Below are 23436 nucleotides of genomic sequence, written 5' to 3'. Positions count from 1 at the left end.
GCATTCACGTGTAAGTATAAACACTCAAACGTAAGCGGACACACAGGACGCCCTTTTACTTTTGAAGTTCAGATAAGCGGGTACTTTTTTGGTGTTTGTCCCATACAGTATCTGAGAGCATTTTCCCACAAAAATGATTCCTCGTTTGCCTGAAATTCAACTTGAGCGCGCGTCCCGCGTTTTCGGTGTCAACCCTCGCTGGGGGGCGGATCGTCCTGCTGGCGAGAAGCGCGGCGGCGCGGGAACGCGCGAACTACAAGCCCCACAATGCTGCGCGGGCACCCGGGGCCCTGATAGGCTGCGAGGTGCTTCCGCACTCCCGTCACTTCCGGCCGCGGTGTTGGCGGTTGCCGCAGACCCGGCTGGAGTGGAGCGCCCGGGGCCGGGGGTCGGAGGCCGCCATGAACTTCTCCGAGGTGTTCAAGCTCTCCGGCCTGCTCTGCAAGTTCTCCCCGGACGGCAAGTACCTGGTGAGCGGCCGCGGGGCCCGGGGGGAGGGGGCAGCTTGGGGGTCCGCCGGTGCGGGCCTCAAGCAGGGGCCCCGGGCTGACACCCGAGGCTGGGGACCCAGGGCACGTGACCCCGGCTGACACCCGAGGCAGGGGACCCTGGGCTGGGGACTCGGACGGGGGCCCCGGGCGGACACCGAGGCAGGCGCCCTGGAGCAGGGGACCCAGGGCACGTGGCCCGGGCGGACACCGGGGCTGGGGACTCGACAGATGCCCCAAGCAGGGGCCCCGGGGGAATGGGGCGTGGGCAGGTGCCAGCCTCCCTACACCCCAGTTTCCATCTGTCAGAGGCAGGTAATGGCAGTGTTGTCGTCACACATTTGAGGGTACAAAGGATATCAGCTCGTTGTTGTTATTTTGACACATGGGGGGACGTACCTAGTTCTGTTGGCTGTAACCTGGTGCAGCGACTTTGTCTTTGCCAGCCCTCCCCGCCCCCCACCATATGGCAAATAAGCGATTGAAATAACCAGCAGTCTCTGCCCGGATGAGTCCAGTCGTCCGCACTGCTGTTTATTCGAACGATTGGGATTCGAGCTGTTCATCACGGGGGGGGGGGGGGGGGGGGGGGGGCGGGGGGGGAGGGGGCGACCAAATGCTGCTGAAATCGCTGAGCCAGTCTGTGCAGGAAACACACCAGCATCATCAGTGTGTATCCTCGGGACCTGGCGGTATGATTGGCACTGGAAGTCCATTCAGAAAAAGATCAGCCTTATAGAAAGTGTGTCTGTTAAAAAAAAAGAAAAAAGAAAAAAGAAAGTGTGTCTGTTTAGTTCTGTATGTTAACTCACCGACGCTTCATGACTTTTCAGATTGAACCTGAACATTCCTGTTCTTTTCCAGCTCTTTGAAACTGGAACTCCTTTGTGGAGGTATTATCCTAAATACATAAATTAGCATTCTGCTAAGAGATACACAATGTCTTCAGCTTCAAGTTCACCCCCAGAAACCGTGGTGTATTTTTTGAAATGCTCCCCATAAATTCATTGTTTAAAAAAATCGTCTATGAAAATTCCAGTGAATTATAAAGAGAGAGACTATGTTCCTTTGCTTCGTTTTGGTGCTTTTTTTTTTTTTTTTTTTTGGCTTCTCCACCCTGGTGGAAATATGGTGTTACTGGAGTCTTGTTCTTCGAAGCTCTATCCTAAATCCTGAAGAAAGTAGGTCTGTGTTGCCGTTTTTAATATCTTGCAACAGATCTGATAATGGTTTTTCCACGCCATGACACATGCTCCCTGTCTTAAGGAGCTCATTGTAACTGATGACAAAGCTACAATGTGACACATGTTCTCACCTGAAGTTACCCTCCCCTTCTCCTTTTTACAAGGAAGACTCATGAGGTGTGTTTTTTAAACTTTATTTTTGAGAGTGCGAGCGTACGAGTGGGGGAGGGGCAGAGAGAGGTGAGAGAGAGAGAGAGAGAGAGAGAGAGAGAGGGAGGGAGGGAGAGGGAGAGAGAGAATCCCAAGCAGGCTCCTCGTCAGCGTCATGGAGCCCACGGCTCAAACTCACGGAACTCACACTTCCTCACAAACCATGAGATCACAAGGAGCCCCCCCCAGGCGCCCCGAGGTTTTTTTCAAAAGGAAAAGGAAGGTTTGGAAAAGGAAAGGAAAAGGTTTGTAAAACACAAACCAATAATTGAGTTTGATCTTGATAAGAACGAAGCAATTAACATTTAAAAATCAGTTCTTGGGGTGCCTGGGTGGCCCAGTCAGTTAAGCCTCTGACTTTGGCTCAGGTCATGATCTCGGGGTGTATGAGTTCGAGCCCAGTGTTGGGCTCTGTGCTGAAAGCTCAGAGCCTGGAGCTGCTTCGGATTCTGTATCTTCCTCTCTCTCTCTGCCCTTCCACTGCTCACTCGCTCTCCCTCTCTCCCTCTCTCCCTCTGTCAAAACTAAATAGGGGCGCCTGGGTGGCGCAGTCGGTTGAGCGTCCGACTTCAGCCAGGTCACGATCTCGCGGTCCGTGAGTTCGAGCCCCGCGTCGGGCTCTGGGCTGATGGCTCGGAGCCTGGAGCCTGTTTCCGATTCTGTGTCTCCCTCTCTCTCTGCCCCTCCCCCGTTCATGCTCTGTCTCTCTCTGTCCCAAAAATAAATAAACGTTGAAAAAAAAAAAACTAAAAAAAAAAAACCTAAATAAACATTAAAAAAAAATTTTTTTTAAACCAGTTCTTGATTTTTAAACTATAATATAATCTAAAATCAGAGGAGTATACCCAAATAATGTGCTTAGATATGGATATTATTAACAAACGTGGACACAGACTGCCTCTTCAAGAAAACAGGATTAACGCTTAAACATCTTCATGGTCAGTACTCAGAATAAGTCCCCGCAGTGGAAGAGAAACCTCCCTGCGTCCCCTCCTGTGTCGGGAAAGCGTCAGCCTGCTGCTGCTCCTCACCTCTGCTGTCCCGCCGCCGCTGTTACACTCGCCGCACTGCTGACACTTCCCGTCACGTTTGCCAGGAGCTGGGGGTGTGTCACAGCACACAAGCCCCCAGGACACCAGCGGGTGCCACACAGCTCGATGCTGGCACTGTCCCCCTGGAGACCCGAGGTGGACCGCCCACCCACTGCATTTTTTTTAATGTTTATTTTCTTGTCTATTTTATTTATTTATTTATTTTTTCATTTTTGAGAGAGAGAGAAAGAGCATGAGCAGGGGTGGGGCAGAGAAGGGGGCAGGATCTGCAGCGGGCTCCGTGCTGACAGCAGTGAGCCCGGTGTGGGGCTGGAACTCCTGAAGCATGAGATCGTGACGTGAGCCGAAGGCGGGCGCTTCACCAGCTGTGCCCCCCACGCGCCCCTGTGCCCCCCACTTCAGATTCCAGCCAGGAATCTCGAGCTCCCCACAACTTCCGTCTGCCTGGGCCACCAGTCAGAGGCTCTCACAGCCCCCTCCTCAGGTTCGGCTGATTTGCCAGCGTGGCTCACAGAACTCAGACACTTGTGCTAAAGGAGACCAGAGAGGATGCAGGTGAACAGCCAGGTGAAGAGATCCAGAAGACAAGGTCCAGGAGGGCCCCGAGTGCAGGAGCCGCTGTCCCCGTGGGGGTGGGTGCGTCACCTGCCCTGTGTGCCTGTGTTCACCGGCCTGGAGCTCTCTGAACACTGTCCTGTTGGCATTTTACAGAGGATTCCTCGTGATGAATTATTAACTCCGCTGCTAGCCCTTCTCCCCTCTCTGGAGAAGGGGGAGTGGGACTGAACATTCCAAGCTTCTAGTCATGGCTGGTATTTCTGGTGGCCAGGAGCCCACTTAGAGTTGCCTCATTAGAACAAAAGACGCTCCTACTGCCCAGGACGTTTCAAGGACTCGAGGAGTCCTGTGCCAGGGCCTGGGGGCAGGGACAAATACGTATTTTTCTGTTGCCTCGTCCTTATGTCTCCGTGGTCCTTCTCACCAAGGACCCTGAGGCCCCCGTCCGCACTCCCTGTGCCTTGTCTGCCGGTGGTTAAAGCAGCGGAGTGCTGGCTTAGTTCACAGAAGAGCTGGTCCCACGCTGTGTCCTGCTTTAGTTTTTAAGACGCGAGTCAGAAAGTAAAAAGTGACCTAGTAGAGAGTTTTAACAGAGTGCCTTATCCTGGAGCAACGTCAACACCTAGTTTGTGTATTTCAACCTTGTCTTTTCGTGAACGCTTATCCTTAGAGGGGGTGACAGTCTGTGAACATGAGGCCGTCCAGGCAGGAAATACGTCCGGAAGGACAGAGGGAGCTAGAATTCCTGGACGGAGGGGAGCACCGGCTCCTGAGCTCCCTTCCCTTAGACTGTTAGACCATCAAGGGCTTTTTTTTTTTTTCCCCGTTTTTAGGCTTCTTGCGTCCAGTACCGCTTAGTGGTCCGGGATGTGCACACCCTCCAGATCCTTCACCTGTACACGTGCCTGGACCAGATCCAGCACATCGAGTGGTCGGCGGACTCCCTCTTCATCCTGTGCGCCATGTACAAGCGGGGGCAGGTTCAGGTGCGCCGCCCGCGGGCTCCGAGCCAGGGGCTCTTGCCTGAGGGTACCCGGGAAGGAGCAGCCTCTTCTGTGCCCTTGTAGTTTGAGAAAAAAGGCGAGGCGGCTCAAGCCGGTTTCCTCTTAAAATTATAACGGTTCCCTAATAGCTTAAGTACTTTTGAAAACAGGAAAACACTTAAGTAGCCTTAATGTGTCATCAGGTAGAATTCAGTAAGAGGAAGTGTCCGCAGACAGCTGTCTAGAAGCTTGGGCCTCACGGGTTTGGGGAAGCGCGAAGATGCGTTTCTAGCAGATCTGAAGTTTCCCCGAAGGAGCTTGGAGGGCTGGCGAAGGGCTTTAAAACACCACTGCTCCGGCTCCAGCCCTGCCTCGTGGCGGATGTGGAAACGCGCCCTGTGTCCTGACCGTGTGCCGTTGAACCGGCTGTTTTCCAGCTTGACGCGCGTGCGCTCATGTGTTGTGGGTCTGCGTTTCTGTCCGTTGCGAATCCAGGTGTGGTCCCTGGAGCAGCCGGAGTGGCACTGCAGGATCGACGAGGGCTCGGCCGGGCTGGTGGCCTCCTGCTGGAGCCCCGACGGCCGCCACATCCTCAACACAACCGAGTTCCACGTAAGTGCAAAGGCCCCGGGCACACGTCGTCGAGTGGAGGAGGGTGACTCCTCGCGCCTTTCTCCGGAAATTGCTGGGTAGCGGTCAGGCGGGTGAATTTTGGAGAACGATGTGCATCTTTCACGTATATATGTATATGTATATACATATATGGGGAGAGAGGGAGAGACGGAGAAAGATGTGTGTCTTAGGTCGACACGGTTGTTATATGATCTTTCTGCCCAAATTTAAGGAAAAGTAACGTGGGTTTTAAATGACAGGATTTAAGAATTAAACAGTTCCTTTACTTCGGGGGTAGAAGATGAATTCACTACGATCGACTTCACATCTTTAAGATGCCTGACCTGTGACCGCCGGTCGCTGCTGCGTCCTGTCCAAGCCTCGCTGGACAAAGTTAGGGAATTTGCGCATATAAGGTGTTGGGGTAGAAGGTCTTTGGTGTCAGCAGTGTTGTTTTCAAAGAAAAACGCGCAGATCCTGTTAACGATGTGCCTTTTGAGGGGGCGTCATGACCCAGGGTGTGGGCCCGAACCCCCAGGCCTGGGCTGCCCGGTGCCCTGCAGGAGCCCCGCCCCAGGCTGCAGAGGGGACAGTACGTGTGTGTGGCGAGGGCGAGTGTCTGTGCCCAGCCGTGAGGGTGCCGGGCGACCCTGTGGGATGTCATCATCGGGTCTTTTTCAAGTTGGCATCATGTGGGAGGTCTGTGTCCAGCCGTGAGGGGGCGGCTGAGTCGGCCGCCTCAGACGGCCGTGTGGCTTCACGTACCTTCTGTTACGGTTTAAGACCCGCTTTTGATGTGGCGTCTGCTCATACAGGCTGTCGGAGACTGAGCAGGACGCAGGGCACTTGGTTTCCTTGCGGTGCACATGGTGACTTTTCATTCATTCATTCATTTTTTTTTATATTTTATTTTATTTTATTTTATTTTATTTTATTTTATTTTATTTTATTTTATTTTATTTTATTTTTTTAATGTTTATTTATTTCTGAGAGAGACAGAGACAGAATGCGAGTGGCTTAGGGGCAGAGAGAGAGGACGACACAGAATCCAAAGCAGGCTCCAGGCTCCGAGCTGTCAGCACAGAGCCCGATGTGGGGTCCGAACCCACGAGCCGCGAGATCATGACCTGAGCTGAAGTCGGACGCTCAACCGACTGAGCCACCCAGGCGCCCCCATTCATTCATTTTTCATTTGAGAGAGAGTGGGGGTGGGGGCAGAGAGAGAGGGAGGGAGGGAGAGAGAATCTTGAGCAGGCTCCATATGCTCGGTACAGAACCCAGTGAGAGGCTCGATCTCACGCGAGATCATGACCTGAGCTGAAATCCGGAGTCAGACTGAAAGTGGACCGAGACCCAGAGCTGCACACGTTGGCCTTTTAAAGACGTTTGCAATTTGGAAGTTTTCAGACGTGTTGAACTGTTTATACGGCCTCACCCGACAGTCTTCGTGATTAGAATTCTTGGGGCCAGAATCCAGTGTCCAGACGGGCGTGTGCCAGGGCTTCCCTGCCTCCCATACATGAATGTGACAGGCCCTTTGCACAGGGTCCCCGAGGGTGAAGCACTGTGTGCCCCACCCCACCCCCGAGGCCCAGAGCAGGGCTGCCTGCATGCCCCACAGAGGCGGGATGGACCCTGCGTTCTGTGTTAACCCGTTCTTGCTTTCCTTTGGGTCGTGTGTGTGTGTGTGTGTGTGTGTGTGTGTGCACGTGTGCACGTGTGCGCATGCACGACGAGCGTATACAGTGTTGCTTGCTTTGCATCTGTTTCCAGTTTGCTGAGGGGAGTTCGTCCTCTGTATTCCGGGGTGGTTCTCTTCACCCTCTGTGTTCGGTGTTCGTCTGTCTGGAAGGTGTGGCTCACTCTGCTGTTCCTCGCGGGGGAAGTCACGGCACACCCGTCTGCCCTCTGCTGCTGCCGGTGTTCAAGGGGGTAGGGGCCACGGGGCCGGGAGTATATTGTATGTGACCTACTATATTGAGGCACCCTGTCGGGGGTAGCCTGGGGGACTGCCTGCTTATAGTAGATGGCATTCGACTTTCCAAAGCTTTTTATCGGGATTTAAACTGACTGCCAGTCCTGGGGCGCCTGGGGGGCTCAGTCGGTTACGCGTCTGACTTTGGCTCAGGTCATAACCTCACAGTTTGTGAGTTCGAGCCCCGAGTCAGGCTCTGCGCTGATGGCTCGGGGCCTGGAGCCTGCTTCGGATTCGGTCTCCTCCCCACCCCCCACTCTCTCTCTGCCCCTCCGCTGCTAGTGCTCTGTCTCTCCCAAAATTAAATAAACATAAAAAAAGAAACATGAGTGAAATTCTAATTTCCTTCTAAGTTCATTCAAGTTCCTGACAACACGAGTCTAAGTTTATTTACTATTATTATTTTTTAAAGTTTTATTTTATTTTATTTTATTTTATTTTTTTTTATTTTTCTTTTATTATTTTTTTTTTTTTAATTTTTTTTTTTCCAACGTTTATTTATTTTGGGGACAGAGAGAGACAGAGCATGAACGGGGGAGGGGCAGAGAGAGAGGGAGACACAGATTCGGAAACAGGCTCCAGGCTCCGAGCCATCAGCCCAGAGCCTGACGCGGGGCTCGAACTCACGGACCGCGAGATCGTGACCTGGCTGAAGTCGGACGCGTAACCGACTGCGCCACCCAGGCGCCCCTAAAGTTTTATTTTTATTTAAGTAATCTCTACATCCAACATGGGGCTTGAACTCACAACGCGGAGATCACGAGTCACATACTTCCCCAACTGAGCCAGCCAGGTGCCCCAGCATGAATCTAATTTTAAAAAACAACTTCGGGGCCACGGGGTTGGCTCCGTTGGTTGAGCGTCCAACCTCAGCTCGGGTCATGATCTCTCGGTTTGTGATTTCGAGCCCCGCGTTGGGCTCTGTGCTGACAGCTCGGACCCTGGAGTCTGCTTCAGATTCTGTGTCTCCCTCTCTCTCTGCCCCTAACCCACTCGCATTCTGTCTCTGTCTCTCTCAAAAATAGATAGATAGATAGATAGATAGATAGATAGATAGATAGGTGATAGATAGGTAGCTGCCAGGCCAGTGGAGCTACAGAGGAAGTGCATTGTGGTTTTACTTGTTTCCTGACTATTAGTGAGGTTGAGTGCTTTCATACCTTGTTTTACACACACGCACACTCTCGCACACTTGATTGATATGCGCTTCGGGTTCCCGTGGACTGTGTGGTGTGAGGAAGGGATCCACGTCTATCTTTTTCCCAACGACGTTTGTCAAGAACTGAGTTTCTTTATGTTTACATACAATTTCCGATTTTCCTTCCTCTTCCGCCGTTGGCACGCCGGTTTGCCGTGCCACACTGTTTACGTCCCCGGGTTTGTAGCGTGTCGGTGTCTGTGGGGCTGCCCCTCCCGTTGCCCTTGTGGTGTTGGTTTGTTTACTGTACTTGTGAGGTGCTGTTACCAGCTGCGCTCGGACGGAGGATGTTTTGTCCTCACGGCCAGTGGAACCTTGATTGTAACTCATCGTTCGTGGTCCCTCGTGGATCTTTTTGCCTCACAAACCTGTTTTGTCAGCTGTTCGCCTAGCCTGTGGCTCTCGTGGTTTTTCTTTTTCACTCCTGTTACTTTTCCACCTTCCCGTGTCCTTAAATTTCAGTGTCTGTGTTGTAAACAGCCCATAGCTGCCCCCCCCAAAATAAGCCGAAAACCTTTTTCTCACGTGTCCACAAAGCCAGTTAAAACCACCGACGAGCACCATTCACCCCTTGAGGCGCGCAGCTCAGCCAGGACGTGGACAGCCCCGTCCGCGCCCACCGCTGCTCCCGGATAGCCACTGCCTGCTTGCTGTCCACCTTCTCTGTCGGTGGGGCCACGTGGCGTGGGGGGCTCTGGGTTTGGCCTCTGTCACTCAGCGCTGTGCTGTCACTGAGGGTATCAGCAGCGGTCCCTCGTGGCCGGGCGCCATTCCGTGGCATGGGGACACGGCATCTGCTTTCCATTCACCATCTGGCAGGCCGTGGGTGCTTTCCCGTGGGCGCTGTCCGGAACGAGCTGCTGGGACACACGTCATTTGACTCGGGTAAATCCCTAGGAGGGGGTGCCAGGGGGGCATGTGCGGAATGCTTCAGGAAACTGCCGACTGCTCTCTAACGTGGCTGCCCCCCCAGGTTAGAGCTCAGGTGTCCACACTCTCATGACCCTCGACACGCGTCAGTGCGGTTTCCTGCTGTAGTCAGTCTTGTGTCGTGGTGTCTCCCTGTGGGTTTTTGTTTTTGTTTTTGTTTTAAGTTTATTTATTTTGAGAAAGAGAGAGACAGAGAGCACAAGTGGGGAAGAGGCAGAGAGAGAGAGAGAGAGAGAGAGAGAGAATCCCAAGCAGTCTCCTAGCTGTCGGCACACAGCCCGACATGGGGCTTGATCTCACAAACCCAGAGATCATGACCTGAGCTGAAGTCGGACGCCCAGCCACCTGAGCCTCCCAGACGCCCCTGCCTGTGGTTTTAGTTTGCATTGTCCTCATGACTAATGCTATTAGACCTCTGTCACATGCCCGTTATTGTAGGACTTGTCTGTTCGTTTCTTTGTCGGGTGGCTAGTCACGTTACTCAACTGTGAAGTTTCTTCTACTATATTCTGGATGCGAGTCCTTTCCTAGACACGCGCCTGGCAAGTGTTTTCTCCTACAGGCTGCCCTCTCAGTTAGTTAACAGCTTCTTTCAAAGAGCAGAAGTGTTTCCTCTTAATGGAGTCTAACGGATCAGGTTTTTTTGTTTTGTTTTTTTTATGTTTTGTGCATCTAAAGAAATCCCCACCCAACCCAAGATCCAAAAAGAGTTTATTCTGTTTTCTTCTACAAGTTTTATGGTTTGGGCTCCTAAGTGTAGACACAGGACCTATTTTGAGTTTAGATCTTTTCCACTTGCGCTTCTGTCAAAAACCCGTTGCCTGTGTGTGTGCAGGTCTGTTTCCGGATTCTGTCTTGTTCCATTGACCTATTAGCCTCGCTTTGTGCGAACAGCATACTCTCTGATTATTGTACTTCACAGTAAATCTGGAAACCAGGTCAGTGTGTTTTCCAGCGTTGTCCTTGTTCAGAGTCAGCTGTTGGATGCTCGTCAAGTAGTGAACTGCCACGTCAGCCAACGGGAAGGGCAACGGAGACAGTTTTTAGAAACAAAACTAGGAATCGGGGTTAAGAAATTCTGGTTATTCCCTTTTAAACTCTAATGGGATCTAGGGGGTCATAGAACCGCAATATTAGATGTAAATGTAGACGGGTGTTTGAACGCTTAAAAGCTATACTGTGGGCTTTTCCTGGGGACGGGTGTCCGTGACCACCCCGCCAGGCACGCGGGTGGGAGAGGAGGGGACGGCCGGCTGACAGCGGTCACCCCCAGAAACCCTGTGGGGAAGCAGCCGTGCAGCGAGGCCACCGCACGGGCCCTTCTGCCCCCACCTCCTGCTCACGAGTCTGCTGAGGCAGAGGACCAAGCAGGTTGACCTCGCTCAGTCCCCGGGACACCCAGCGTCCTGGACAGCTTGCCTGCCGGCGTCTGCATGTTTGTTAGGAGAGGAAAACCGCAGTTACTTTGAAATTTTAAATTAAATGCACTTATATTCGACTTTGTGTTGCTCACGCGATACTGTTACAAAAAGAAAACCAAACACCAGGAGCATGAAATTAAAGGACGGGAGACTGGGGCGGGGGGGGGGACACCCAGGAGCAACTGCTGTTCTTAATTCTGCAGTAAACCTCTTACTGGGTCACTGATGCCTGTCTGTGGCTTAACCGCCGTCTTCCCAGCTGCTAAACGTGCACCGTTTCTCTTTCCCCTTCTCCTCGACAGCTGCGGATAACTGTCTGGTCCTTGTGCACAAAGTCCGTGTCTTACATCAAATACCCCAAAGCCTGTCAGCAGGGTGAGTCGGCCGAAGCTGATTTGAAAGCTGTTTCTTTGTTGTTTTTGTTCAGGGCCCGGGGGGCGAGGGGGGGGGGGGGGAAGGGACACTTTTTTAATACAGAAAATTTCCGGGCACAGTAGTCTCAGCGGCTTATCAGCGTGTGGCCAGCTTCTTTCTCTACGCCCCAGACCTGCTGATGCTTCTCTGTGAATAGTTCCGTGTGTGTCTCCCGAGGACAAGGGCTCCCCTTTCAAGATAGAACCACAGTGGTTTAAAGGACCTCAGAGAAGTAGGCTTTACGTGCGGTTCCCTTCCTGTCGTAGGACTGGGGATCAGGTCCCTTCGGTTGATGTGTGTCCCAGGACCTGCCCCTCTCCCCCCCAGTTCTGCACTTCAAGCCTCCAGACTTCTGTTGGCCAGCTCTGTGGTCTCTGTGCGGGGGAGAGGGCGGCCACCCCGCCCAGCCGGCCACCGCGGGACTCGGTTGGACCGCGGAGAGCGAGTGGGGTGCCCATCCCTGAATCGTGAAGTTGCCGTGATGGGTGCAGACAGCAGCGCCTTGTGTGTTCTTGTGGCTCACGAGTGTGAGCTGGGGCCTGGGGCCTTGCGACTAACACAGAACGGAAAATACGGTTTCACATTTCCAACCAAAGCTTATTTCTAAACTCCGACCTTACGTTTTCTTCTCCTGAGTAATTCAAAAGTACACGTAGGAAGTTGGGGGCCTGCGTGGCTCAGGCGGCTGGCTGAGGGTCGGCCTTGGGCTCAGCTCGTGATCTCTGCGCTCCCAGGTTCAAGCCCCACGTCGAGCTCTGTGCTGTCGGGGCGGAGCCCGCTTCGGTTCCCGTCTCCCTCTCTCTCTGCCACCGCCCCCCCCCTCCCAGCTGTTGCTTTCTCTCCGTCTCAAAAGTAAATAAGATATTCTTTTAAAAAAGTAAAACTGGGTGTGATGAGAAGCTGACAAGCTGGCTGAGCTCCCTACGATTTGTGCTCCAAAAACGACGATCCGTGAGGAGCTGCATTTTCAGTGACACTTTGTGGTTCTTCGGGGGCCTGGTTCCTGCGGTTTTCCGTCAGGTCCCTTGCCGGTCGGGGGTCGGGGGGTGCCTGGAGCCCGCTGCACCGAGGCCGCGGTCTCGCCCTCCGCCCCGCTGTCTGGCTGCGGGCGCCCGTCCCTCCCCGTGACCCCTGCCTCTGGTTTCTCACCGCTCCCTGGGGCTGCAGCGGGGTGTCCCTGTCCTCCCGCCAGGGGTCTCCTTTACCCGCGACGGCCGCTACATGGCGCTGGCGGAGCGGCGCGACTGCCAGGACCACGTGAGCGTCTTCGTCTGCAGCGACTGGCAGCTCCTGCGGGTAGGGGGTGCGCTGCCGGCCGCGGGGCGGGGGCGGCTGACGCCTCGCGTCTCCGAGGCCCGGGCACCTTTGGGAGGGGTCGCGGCAGCGCCATCTCGTGGTGGGCGGGTCACCGGAGGGCACGCCCCGGGGGGGGGGGGGCTGCCGGTGAGCGGGGCGGCCACAGGCCATCGGCGTGAGCCGCTGTCCTCTTGTTAGGGCCGTGCGGTTCGCCCAGGGGCTGCTGCCCCTGGAGGGTCTGCTCTGGGCCAGCCTCCAGGGGCCCCGGCCGGGTGCGCGGGGCCCTCCTCCCCTGGCCGGGCTCGGCTCCACGGGCCGGGTGGGTGCGGAGAGGCCTTCGGACTGGCAGTGCCCCTCCTGCCAGAGCACGGAGGCGGCCCCATCGACCCGGGCACGGGGTGTCCTGGCGGGATCTCGCCCGAGCTGATCTTCCAGGAGTGAGGCCGAGCCAGGCGGGAAGGGGGAGGGAGTGGGGGGGGGGGCGGTGCCAGGCCGCAGGAGCTGCTTCACAGCCAGCGGTGCTGGGCACTGTCCTGCCCGGTGGGCTCCACCTGGGCCCGCCTGGGGCCTCCTGAGTGCTCAGGCAGGATTTTAACGACGGAAGGACAGGGCTGGAGACATTGTCCATTTCTGTACAAGGAAATTAAATACGAAACGTGTTCCCAACGTCAGTGATAAAATGTGTATTTGTTCAAGAAAACACTTTCGAATTTAATGTTTCCCTGTCTTGCTTTGGAAGCACTTTGACACAGAGACCCAGGACCTCGCAGGGATTGAGTGGGCCCCAAACGGCTGTGTGCTGGCAGTGTGGGACACCTGCCTGGAGGTATGCAGGGTGACCAGGCAGACCCTGTGTGTTGGGGTGCTTTGACCTGTGTTTACCCGACGCTTCTGAATGTGGAGGCTCGGTAGGCTCACCAGGCTCCGAGGCCAAGCCCAGCCCTTTGACCAGCGAGTCCTTACGTTTGCGGCCAAGGTCCCCGCTGTCCCCTCTGCGGGAGGGCCTGTCCCGCTCCACCGGTCTTCCTTCTGACCTCCCGCTGGCCATCGGCTGTGTCCCCATTCCCCTCCCCTCCCCCCCCCCCATGCTCCGGTCAGGGTGAGCGTCAACATCTGCACTGTCTCCCGCAGTACAAGGTCCTGCTCTACTCCTTGGACGGCCGGCTCTTGTCCGCGTACTGTGCCTACGAGTGGTCCCTGGGCGTCAAGTCTGTGGCCTGGAGCCCCAGCAGTCAGTTCCTGGCCATCGGAAGCTATGACGGGAAGGTGAGGCCGAGTAGCACACGTGGAGATGCTGCGGGCACGGCGCCCGCCAGGGGCCCTCACGCGCACTCTCTCCCCTCAGGTGCGCATCCTTAATCACGTGACTTGGAAAATGATCACAGAGTTTGGGCACCCAGCCACCATTAACAATCCCAAAATAGTAAGTCTGGAATGCATCTCCCTTCCCTCCCCTCCCCTCCCCTCCCCCTCCCTTCCCTTCCTTCCTTTTTTTTTTTATGAAATTTATTGTCAACTTGCTTTCCATACAACACCCAGGGCTCATCCCAACAGGTGCCCTCCTCAGTGCCCATCACCCACTTTCCCCTCCCTCCCACCCCCCATAAACCCTCAGTTTGTTCTCAGCTTTTAGGAGTCTCTTATATTTTGGCTCCCTCCCTCTCTAACCATTTTTCCCCCCTTCTCCTCCCCCCTGGTCTTCTGTTAAGTTTCTCAGGATCCACATAAGAGTGAAAACATACGGTATCTGTCTTTCTCTGTATGGCTTATTTCACTTAGCATAACACTCTCCAGTTCCATCCACGTTGCTACAAAGGGCCAGATTTCATTCTTTCTCATTGCAAGTAGTATTCCATTGTATAGATAAACCGCAACTTCTTTATCCATTCGTCAGTTGATGGACATTTAGGCTCTGTCCATAATTTGGCTATTGTTGAAAGTGCTGCTATAAACATTGGGGTCCAAGTGCCCCTCTGCATCAGCACTCCTGGATCCCTTGGGTAAATTCCTAGCGGTGCTATTGCTGGGTCATAGGGTAGATCTATTTTTATTTTTTGAGGAACCTCCACACTGTTTTCCAGAGCGGCTGCACCAGTTTGCATTCCCACCAACAGTGCAAGAGGGTTCCCATTTCTCCACATGCTCTCCAGCATCTATCGTCTCCTGATTTGTTCATTTTAGCCACTCTGACCGGCGTGAGGTGGCATCTCAGTGTGGTTTTGATTTGTATTTCCCTGATGAGGAGCGACGTTGAGCATCTTTTCATGTGCCCGTTGGCCATCTGGATGTCTTCTTTAGAGAAGTGTCTATTCATGCTTTCTGTCTATTTCTTCACTGGATTATTTGTTTTTCGGGTGTGGAGTTTGGTGAGTTCTTTATAGATTTGGATACTAGCCCTTTGTCCAATGTGTCATTTGCAAATATCTTTTCCCATTCCGTTGGTTGCCTTTTAGTTTTGTTGATTGTTTCCTTTGTTGTGCAGAAGCTTTTTATCTTCATGAGGTCCCAGTAGTTCATTTTTGCTTTTAATTCCCTTGCCTTTGGGGATGTGTCAAATAAGAAATTGCTGCGGCTGAAGTCACAGAGGTTTTTCCCTGCTTTCTCCTCTAGGGTTTTGATGGTTTCCTGTCTCACATTTAGGTCCTTCGTCCATTTTGAGTTTGTTTTTGTGAATGGTGTGAGAAAGTGGTCTAGTTTCAACCTTCTGCATGTTGCTGTCCAGTTCTCCCAGCACCATTTGTTAAAGAGACTGTCTTTTTTCCATTGGATATTCTTTCCTGCTTTGTCAAAGATTAGTTGGCCATATTTTTGTGGGTCTAGTTCTGGGGTTTCTGTTCTATTCCATTGGTCTATGTGTCTGTTTTTGTTTTTTGTTTTTGTTTTTTAACATTTATTTATTTTTGAGACAGAGACAGAGCATGAGCAGGGGAGGGTCAGAGAGAGAGGGAGACACAGAATCCGAAACAGGATCCAGGCTCCAAGCTATCAGCACAGAGCCCGACGCGGGGCTTGGGTTCACAGACCGCGAGATCATGACCTGAGCCGAAGTCGGATGCCCAACCGACTGAGCCACCCAGGCGCCCCTATGTGTCTGTTTTTGTGCCAATACCATGCTGTCCTGATGATTACAGCTTTGTAGCAGAGGCTAAAGCCTGGGATTGTGATGCCTCCTGCTTTGATTTTCTTCTTCAGTATTACTTTGCCTTACTCGGGGTCTTTTGTGGTTCCATACAAATTTTAGGATTGCTTGTTCTAGCTTCAAGAAGAATGCTGGTGCAATTTTGATTGGGATTGCATTGAATGTGTAGATGGCTTTGGGTAGTATTGACATTTTAACAATATTTATTCCTTCAGTCCATGAGCATGGAATGTTTTTCCATTTCTTTGTAACTTCTTCAATTTCCTTCATAAGGTTTCTGTAGTTTTCAGCATACAGATCTTTTACATCTTTGGTTAGGTTTATTCCTAGGTATTTTATGCTTCTTGGTGCAGTTGTGAATGGGATCAGTTTCTTTATTTGTCCTTCTGTTGCCTCATTATTAGCGTAGAAGAATGCAACTGATTTCTGTACATTGATTTTGTATCCTGCGACTTTGATAATTCATGTATCAGTTCTAGCAGACTTTTGGTGGAGTCTATCGGATTTTCCATGTATAATATGTCATCTGCAAAGAGTGAAAGCTTGACTTCATCTTTGCCAATTTTGATGCCTTTGATTTCCTTTTGTTGTCTGATTGCTGATGCTAGCACTTCCAACACTGTGTTAAACAACAGCGGTGAGAGTGGACATCCCTGTCGTGTTCCTACAGTTTTTCCCCATTGAGGATGATGTTAGCTGTGGGCTTTTCATAAATGGCTTTTATGCTGTTTAAGGTATGTTCCTTCTATCCCGACTTTCTCGAGGGTTTTTATTAAGAAAGGATGCTGGATTTTGTCAAATGCTTTTTCTGCATCGATTGACAGGATCATATGGTTCTTATCTTTTCTTTTATTAATGTGATGTATCACATTGATTGATCTGCGAATGTTGAACTAGCCCTGCAGCCCAGGAATGAATCCCACTTGATCATGGTGCATAATTCTTTTTATTTGCTTTTGAATTCGATTTGCTAGTATCTTATTGAGAATTTTGCATCCATATTCATCAGGGATATTGGCCTGTAGTTCTCTTTTTTTACTGGGTCTCTGTCTGGTTTAGGAATCAAAGTAATGCTGGCTTCATAGAATGAGTCTGGAAGTTTTCCTTCCCTTTCTATTTTTTGGAATAGCTTGAGAAGGATAGGTATTATCTCTGCTTTACATGTCTGGTAGAATTCCCCTGGGAAGCCACCTGGTCCTGGACTGTTATTTGTTGGGAGATTTTGGATAACTGATTCAATTTATTCGCTGGTTATGGGTCTGCTCAAGCTTTCTATTTCCTCCTGATTGCGTTTTGGAAGTGTGTGGGTGCTTAGGAATTTGTCCATTTCTCCCAGGTTGTCCAGTTTGTTGGCATGTAATTTTTCATAATATTCCCTGATAATTGCTTGTATTTCTGAGGGATTGGTTGTAATAATTCCATTTTCATTCATGATTTTATCTATTTGGGTCATCTCCCTTTTCTTTTTGAGAAGCCTGGCTAGAGGTTTATCAATTTTGTTTATTTTTTCAAAAAACCAACTCTTGGTTTCATTGATCTGCTCTACAGTTTTTTTAGATTCTATATTGTTTATTTCTGCTCTGATCTTTATTATTTCCCTTCTTCTGCTGGATTTGGGGTGTCTTTGCTGTTCTGCTTCTAGTTCCTTTAGGTGTGCTGTTAGATTTTGTATTTGGGATTTTTGTTTCTTGAGATAGGCCTGGATTGCAATGTATTTTCCTCTCAGGACTACCTTTGCTGCATCCCAAAGTGTTTGGATTGTTGTATTTTCATTTTCATTTGTTTCCATATATTTTTTAATTTCTTCTCTAATTGCCTGGTTGACCCATTCATTCTTTAGTAGGGTGTTCTTTAACCTCCATGCTTTTGGAGGTTTTCCAGATGTTTTCCTGTTGTTGATTTCAAGCTGCAGAGCATTGTGGTCTGAAAGTATGCATCGTATGATCTCAATTCTTGTATACTTATGAAAGGCTGTTTTGTGACCCAGTATGTGATCTATCTTGGAGAAGGTTCCATGTGCACTCGAGAAGAAAGTATATTCTGTTGCTTTGGGATGCAGAGTTCTAAATGTATCTGTCAAGTCCATCTGATCCAGTGTATCATTCAGGGCCCTTGTTTTTTTGTTGATCCTGTGTCTAGATGATCTGTCCAGCGTTGTAAATGGAGTATTGAAGTCCCCTGCAATTACCACATTCTTATCAATAAGGTTGCTTATGTTTGTGATTAATTGTTTTATATATTTGGGGGCTCCCGTATTCAGTGCATAGACATTTATAATTGTTAGCTCTTCCTGATGGATAGACCCTATAATGATTATATAATGCCCTTCTTCATCTCTTGTTACAGCCTTTAATTTGAAGTCTAGTTTGTCTGATATAAGTATGGCTACTCCAGCTTTCTTTTGGCTTCCAGTAGCATGATAGATAGTTCTCCATCCCCTCACTTTCAATCTGAAGGTGTCCTCAGGTCTAAAATGAGTCTCTTGTAGACAGCAAATAGATGGGTCTTGTTTTTTTTTATCCATTCTGATACCCTATGTCTTTTGATTGGCTCATTTAGTCCGTTTACATTCAGTGTTGTTATTGAAAGATATGGGTTTAGAGTTATTATGTTATCTATAGATTTCATGCTTGTAATGGTGTCTCTGGTCCTTTGTGGTCCTTGCAACATTTCATTCACAGAGTCCCCCTTAGGATCTCTTGTAGGGCTCATTTAGTGATGATGAATTCCTTCAGTTTTTGTTTGTTTGAGAAAACCTTTATTTCTCCTTCTATTTTGAATGACAGACTTGCTGGGTAAAGGATTCTTTGCTGCATTATTTTTCCTGTTCATCACATTGAAGATTTCCTGCCATTCCTGTCTGGCCTGCCAAGTTTCAGTAGATAGATCTGTCACTAGTCTTATAGGTCTCCCTTTATATGTTAGAGCATGTTTATCCCTAGCTGCTTTCAGAATTCTCTCTTCATCCTTGTATTTTGCCAGTTTCACTATGATATATTGTGCAGAAGATCGATTCAAGTTACGTCTGAAGGGAGTTCTCTGTGCCTCTTGGATTTCAATGCCTTTTTCCTTCCCCAGATCAGGGAAGTTCTCAGCTATGATTTCTTCAAGTACGTCTTCAGCACCTTTCCCTCTCTCTTCCTCCTCTGGAATCCCAATTATGCATATGTTATTACGTTTAATTGTGTCACTTAGTTCTCTAAGTCTCCCCTCATCCTCCTGGATTTTTTTTTATCTCTCTTTTTCTCAGCTTCCTATTTTTCCATAATTTTATCTTCCAATTCACCTGTTCTCTCCTCTGCCTCTTCAATCCGAGCTGTGGTCACCTCCATTTTATTTTGCAGCTCATTTAGAGCATTTTTAGCTCCTCCTGAGTGTTCCTTAGTCCCTTGATCTCTGTAGCAAGAAATTCTCTGCTGTCCTCTATACTGTTTTCAAGCCCAGCGATTAATTTTATGACTATTATTTTAAATTCATTTTCTGCTCTATTGCTTAAATCGTTTTTGATCCGTTCGTTAGCTGTCGCTATTTCCTGGAGTTTCTTTTGAGGGGAATTCTTCCGTTTCGTCATTTTGGATAGTCCCTGGGGTGGCGCGGAACTGCAGGGCACTTCCCCCGTGCTGCCTGGAGTAACTTGCGTTGGTGGGCGGGGCCGCAGTCAGAGCCGCTGTCTGTCCCCAGCCCACCGCTGGGGCCACAGTCAGACTGGTGGGTACCTTATCTTCCCCTCTCCCAGGGGCAGGACTCACTGTGGAGTGGTGTGGCCCCTGTCTGGGCTACGTGCACACTGCCAGGCTGGTGGTGCTGCTTCGATGGGATCTGGCGTATTAGCCGGGGTGGATCCGCCAGGTGCACGGGGGTGGGAGGAGCAGGCTCAGCTCGCTTTTCCTTCGGTGATCCGCTTCAGGAGGAGCCCTGCGGCACCGGGAGGGAGGCCGACCCGTCGGAGGGATGGATCCGCAGAAGCACAGCGTTGGGTGTTTGCGCGGTGCAAGCAAGTTCCGTGACGGGAACTGGTTCCCTTTGGGATTTTGGCTGGGGGGTGGGCGAGGGAGAAGGCGCTTCCCAGCGCCTTTGTTCCCCGCCAAGCTGCGCTCTGTCGTCCGGGGCTCAACAACGCTCCCTCCCGTTGTCCTCCGGCCCTCCCGTTCTCCGAGCAGAGCTGTTAGCTTATAACCTTCCAGATGTTAAGTCTCACTGGCTGACGGAACACACTCCGTCCGGCCCCTCCGCTTTTGCCAGCCAGACTCGGGGGCTCTGCCTTGCCGGGCGGGCTGGCTGCCCCTCCACCGCCCCAGCTCCCTCCCGCCAGTCTGTGGAGCGCGCACCGCCCCTCCGCCCTTCCTACCCTCTTCCGTGGGCCTGTCGTCTGCGCTCGGCTCCGGAGAGTCCGTTCTGCTAGTCTTCTCGTGGTTATCGCGGTAAATTAGGCAGATGTGGGTGGAATCTAAGCGATCAGCAGGACGCGCTGAGCCCAGCATCGTCCTTCGCCGCCATCTTCCTCCCTCTCTGGAATGCAGGTTTCTATTTGAGCCACATTTGGAGAAGGGAGGTAGAAAAAGTCTTTTTTCACTTTACATTATTCATGATGATGTCGGTACTCACATCACCAGAAACTTCCGTTACGGTAACATTTCAAATGTTCGACTCGACCAATTCCCAAAGGATCCCAAGTGGTGTCCTTGCCCTGCCCTCCCCACTCCCCAGATGGGTCACTCTCAGGTCTGTTCCTGCCCTCGGCAGAGTACCCAGGGTCCCTCACCCACAAGCACCGGGCGTTTGGGGCTGGAGAAGCAGACCTGAGAAGTGGGGGGCAGGTGTCCCTGGGGCAGGCAGGGACGGTCACGGGGTCAGGGGCCAGGAAGAAGTGATACGGCATCGGAGGGAGGAGCAGTTCTGGCAGCAAGAACAGGAAGTACAAAGGGCCTGAGGTGGGCATGTGTGTCCTTTTTAGCAGGGGACAGACAGACCCCAACCTTGGGGAGCTGTCCCACACGTGGGAAATATGAGGGAGGCCACCAGGAGTAGGGCTGCAGGTAGCCGTGTGGAAGGGGAGGGGAGGGGAGAGGGAGGGGAGGGGGAGGGGACAGCTGGGGGGGCGAGGCTGGGGCGGCGAGGCTGGGGCGGAGGTCCTGAGGTGGGACCGGGCTGGAGGTGCAGGCGGGTGAAGCCATCCATGGTTGTGGGAGGCCGAGGCCGAGCAGGCCAACCACGCGGGCCGCGAAGGGTTTGCTCGGCCCTCCCGGCCTGCAGCTCGAGCTCGTTCTGAGGCCAGGGGGCAGCCGGGCTGCCTCACCGCCTCGGCCTCATGGGCCCATCAGGCTTCGGGACACAGATGTCCCCTCGTTCCCAGGACCTGCGTCTGTCACTTGGCACCACTGAGACGCTTGTGTCCTCACTGGCCAGCGGTCGGTTGGGCGCCTACGAACCCGCAGCCAGCACAGGCCACTCCCCCGAGGGGCGGGCTCGGGGTGGGGCTTGGGGTGGGACCCACGCCCGGCGCCCCCGCGGCGGAGTGGGCGCCGGTGGCCCGGCGTCTCTGTGTCCGTCACCAGGGACGGCAGCGCCTCACCTCGAGGTCCAGCGTCACCACTACCCGGTGCGTCACCACCTCTGCTCCTGCGTGTCATGTGCGGGCGGTGGTGGTGGCAGGACCGTCGTGTCTTCCAGGTCGTGTACAAGGAAGCCGAGAAGACTCCGCGGCTGGCGCCGGGCCGCCTGGCCTTCCCCCCGCCCAGAGCAGCGGCAGGCGTGGCCTCCCCCGCGGAGACCAAGTGTGAGCAGCTGGGGGTGGGGGGGTGCTCCCTCATTTGCCGGCGACACCTCCCAGCTTGCGTCCTTCCACCTGCGGGTCACTAGACTCGCCTGACCGGGGAGGGATGTTTCCGTCGCGTCGGGAGGGCTGGCGGTCCCAGTGTGACAGGCGGCACCCTGCAGGTGGTTCTTTAAGGACCAGTAAGATGCCCTTGGAGGAGCCAGACGGGGTGGGGCTGCGGAACTGGCCGCGGGTCCTGGGCAGGTGGCCTGTGCCTCAGTCCTGGCATCGGTACGGTGGGCTAACGAGGTACAGGAGGTGGGGGAGCAGCCCCCGGGTCGTGTGGTGTCCCCGGCCCAGTCCTGCTCAGTAAGCACCCTGGACGGAGGAGGGGGGGGAGGGACACAGCCAGCACACCCGCTCACCTGGCTTTTCATCATCACCTTACCTCCTTTTGCCGTGAGTTTTATAAATAGCTTTTTGTTTTTTTTAAGACTTCTTTAGAGCAGTTTAGGTGTATGGCAAAACTGAGGGGAAGGCACAGAGTTGCCACACCCCTGCCCGCTCACACGTGGCCTCTCCGCTACACAGACCCCGCCACGGGGGCACCTGGCGCGCTGACCCGCAACACGGGCTCCAGCACCGTGGCCGGGTCCCCTTAAGCCTCTGTTTCCATAGAATCTTGCCTCCATGGGTTAACGCGAAGTCCTCTTTTCCTTCCGTCTGAACTGAGTGGACGAGGCCAGCGGCTCCTGTCCCCTCCCTTTCCGTGTTCTAGATGAGATCGCCTCCGTGCCAGTCTCCTTACAGACCCTGAAGCCTGTTGCCGACAGAGCGAACCCGAAAATCGGCATCGGAGCGCTGGCCTTCAGCCCGGACAGCTACTTCCTGGCGACGAGAAGCGGTCAGTGGCTGCGCTCGCGGGCCGTGCCCCTCCCCGTTTCCTCCGGTGCCCAGGCATGAAGACCGGGTGAGCGAAACCCCGGTGACGGGCTTCCGGCACGTCGCGTCCTCCTGCCGGGACGCTGTGCCCACAGAAGCTTCCGGAGGCGCGGTGTCTTGGCGCCTCCGCCCGCTGCTTGCCATCGGGTGAAGAGCAGGGTCCGGGCGCCACCACAGCCACGGCCCGTTTCGTGCGGGAAGGGGGCTCACGTGTTTTGAGGGCTGTAAAAACCGCCAAACCCGCCCTTGTGGGCTCTCAGCCTGGGCGGGGGGACCGTCTGGCTCGGAGACACCGGAGCAGCCACGTCCACGGGGCTTGTGGCCTGCCCCCCAGCGTGCATCTCAGGCGGGGACACTGAAGCAGGGTGTCCGCGTCTTCCCTCCTCAGACAGTGTCCCGGACGCCGTCTGGATCTGGGACATGCAGAAGCTGAGGCTCTTCGTGGTGCTGGAGCAGCTGTCCCCCGTGCGCTCCTTCCAGTGGGACCCGCAGCAGCCCCGGCTGGCCATCTGCACGGGAGGCGGCAAGGTGTACCTGTGGTCGCCAGCGGGCTGCGTGTCCGTGCAGGTGCCTGGGGAAGGTGAGCGCAGTGGCGCTTGCGACCGGCTGTAGGCAGAACCCTAGCAGATGAGTCCCTCCCAGCCGACCTGGGCACCGTGGCTCGTGTGGGCGACCGCCTCGGGCGTACGGTCGGAGTCCCTCTGGGCACATCCGGGGAGACCTCAGGCCGGTCCCCGGCATCACACACCGGGTGGGCGTCCACCGCTCCGAGCTCTCACGGGACACAGAGATGCCCACCCGAGTTGAGCTCTGGGGCTGCGGCTAGGTCTCTCCAGGCCTGTCCTTCGGCCACAGGATTTGGGGCCGCGCTCACCCTGGGACCCCGGCCTCACCCTTTCACCCTCCGGCTGCCTGTCTTTCTCCAGGTGACTTTCAGGTGCTTTCTCTGTGCTGGCATTTAAACGGGGACTCACTGGCCCTCCTCAGTAAGGACCACTTCTGCCTGTGTTTCCTGGAAACCGAGGACAGGGTTGGCACGGCCTTTGGACGGCCAGGTGACCACACGTAGGACCTGCGAGTGCCCAGGCCCGGCCGAGACGAGAGAACACCGTGGCACGTGGCAGCTACGGGGAAGGTGCGGGGCTTCTGGGGGGCGGGGGGTGTTCCCCAACAGTGGCCCAGATGAAATGACCGGCTTTTATTTTTGTATAGCATTCCTGTAAATATGTATGGTATGAAACTAATTTTTATTTAAAATAAACATTTGCTAACTCATGAG

The 23436-nt window shown here is 53.2% G+C and overlaps 1 protein-coding gene across 3 annotated transcripts; it reads left to right on the top strand.

Moving 5' to 3' along the window:
• The first annotated feature begins 315 nt into the window (after positions 1–315).
• Positions 316–23432, top strand: WRAP73 (WD repeat containing, antisense to TP73). Of its 3 annotated transcripts, none has more exons than XM_043573616.1 (12): positions 317–470; positions 4326–4478; positions 4971–5087; positions 10914–10986; positions 12218–12321; positions 13061–13147; positions 13453–13587; positions 13667–13744; positions 21131–21236; positions 21994–22119; positions 22546–22737; positions 23084–23432. In XM_043573616.1, the coding sequence occupies exons 1-12, from the start codon at positions 402–404 to the stop codon at positions 23224–23226; spliced, it is 1383 nt and encodes a 460-aa protein (XP_043429551.1). In that variant the 5' UTR covers positions 317–401; the 3' UTR covers positions 23227–23432. The 3 variants fall into 3 exon arrangements, with proteins under 3 accessions (XP_043429553.1, XP_043429551.1, XP_043429552.1); XM_043573617.1 differs by having other exon boundaries at positions 333–470; positions 4913–5087; XM_043573618.1 differs by lacking the exons at positions 4326–4478; positions 4971–5087 and having other exon boundaries at positions 316–470.
• Positions 23433–23436: the final 4 nt, after the last annotated feature.

Source organism: Prionailurus bengalensis, chromosome C1 (genome assembly GCF_016509475.1).
Source record: "Prionailurus bengalensis isolate Pbe53 chromosome C1, Fcat_Pben_1.1_paternal_pri, whole genome shotgun sequence".
Classification (NCBI taxonomy): domain Eukaryota; kingdom Metazoa; phylum Chordata; class Mammalia; order Carnivora; family Felidae; genus Prionailurus; species Prionailurus bengalensis.
Note: the sequence above shows the minus strand (reverse complement) of the source record. Positions and strands in the feature narration are given on the sequence as shown.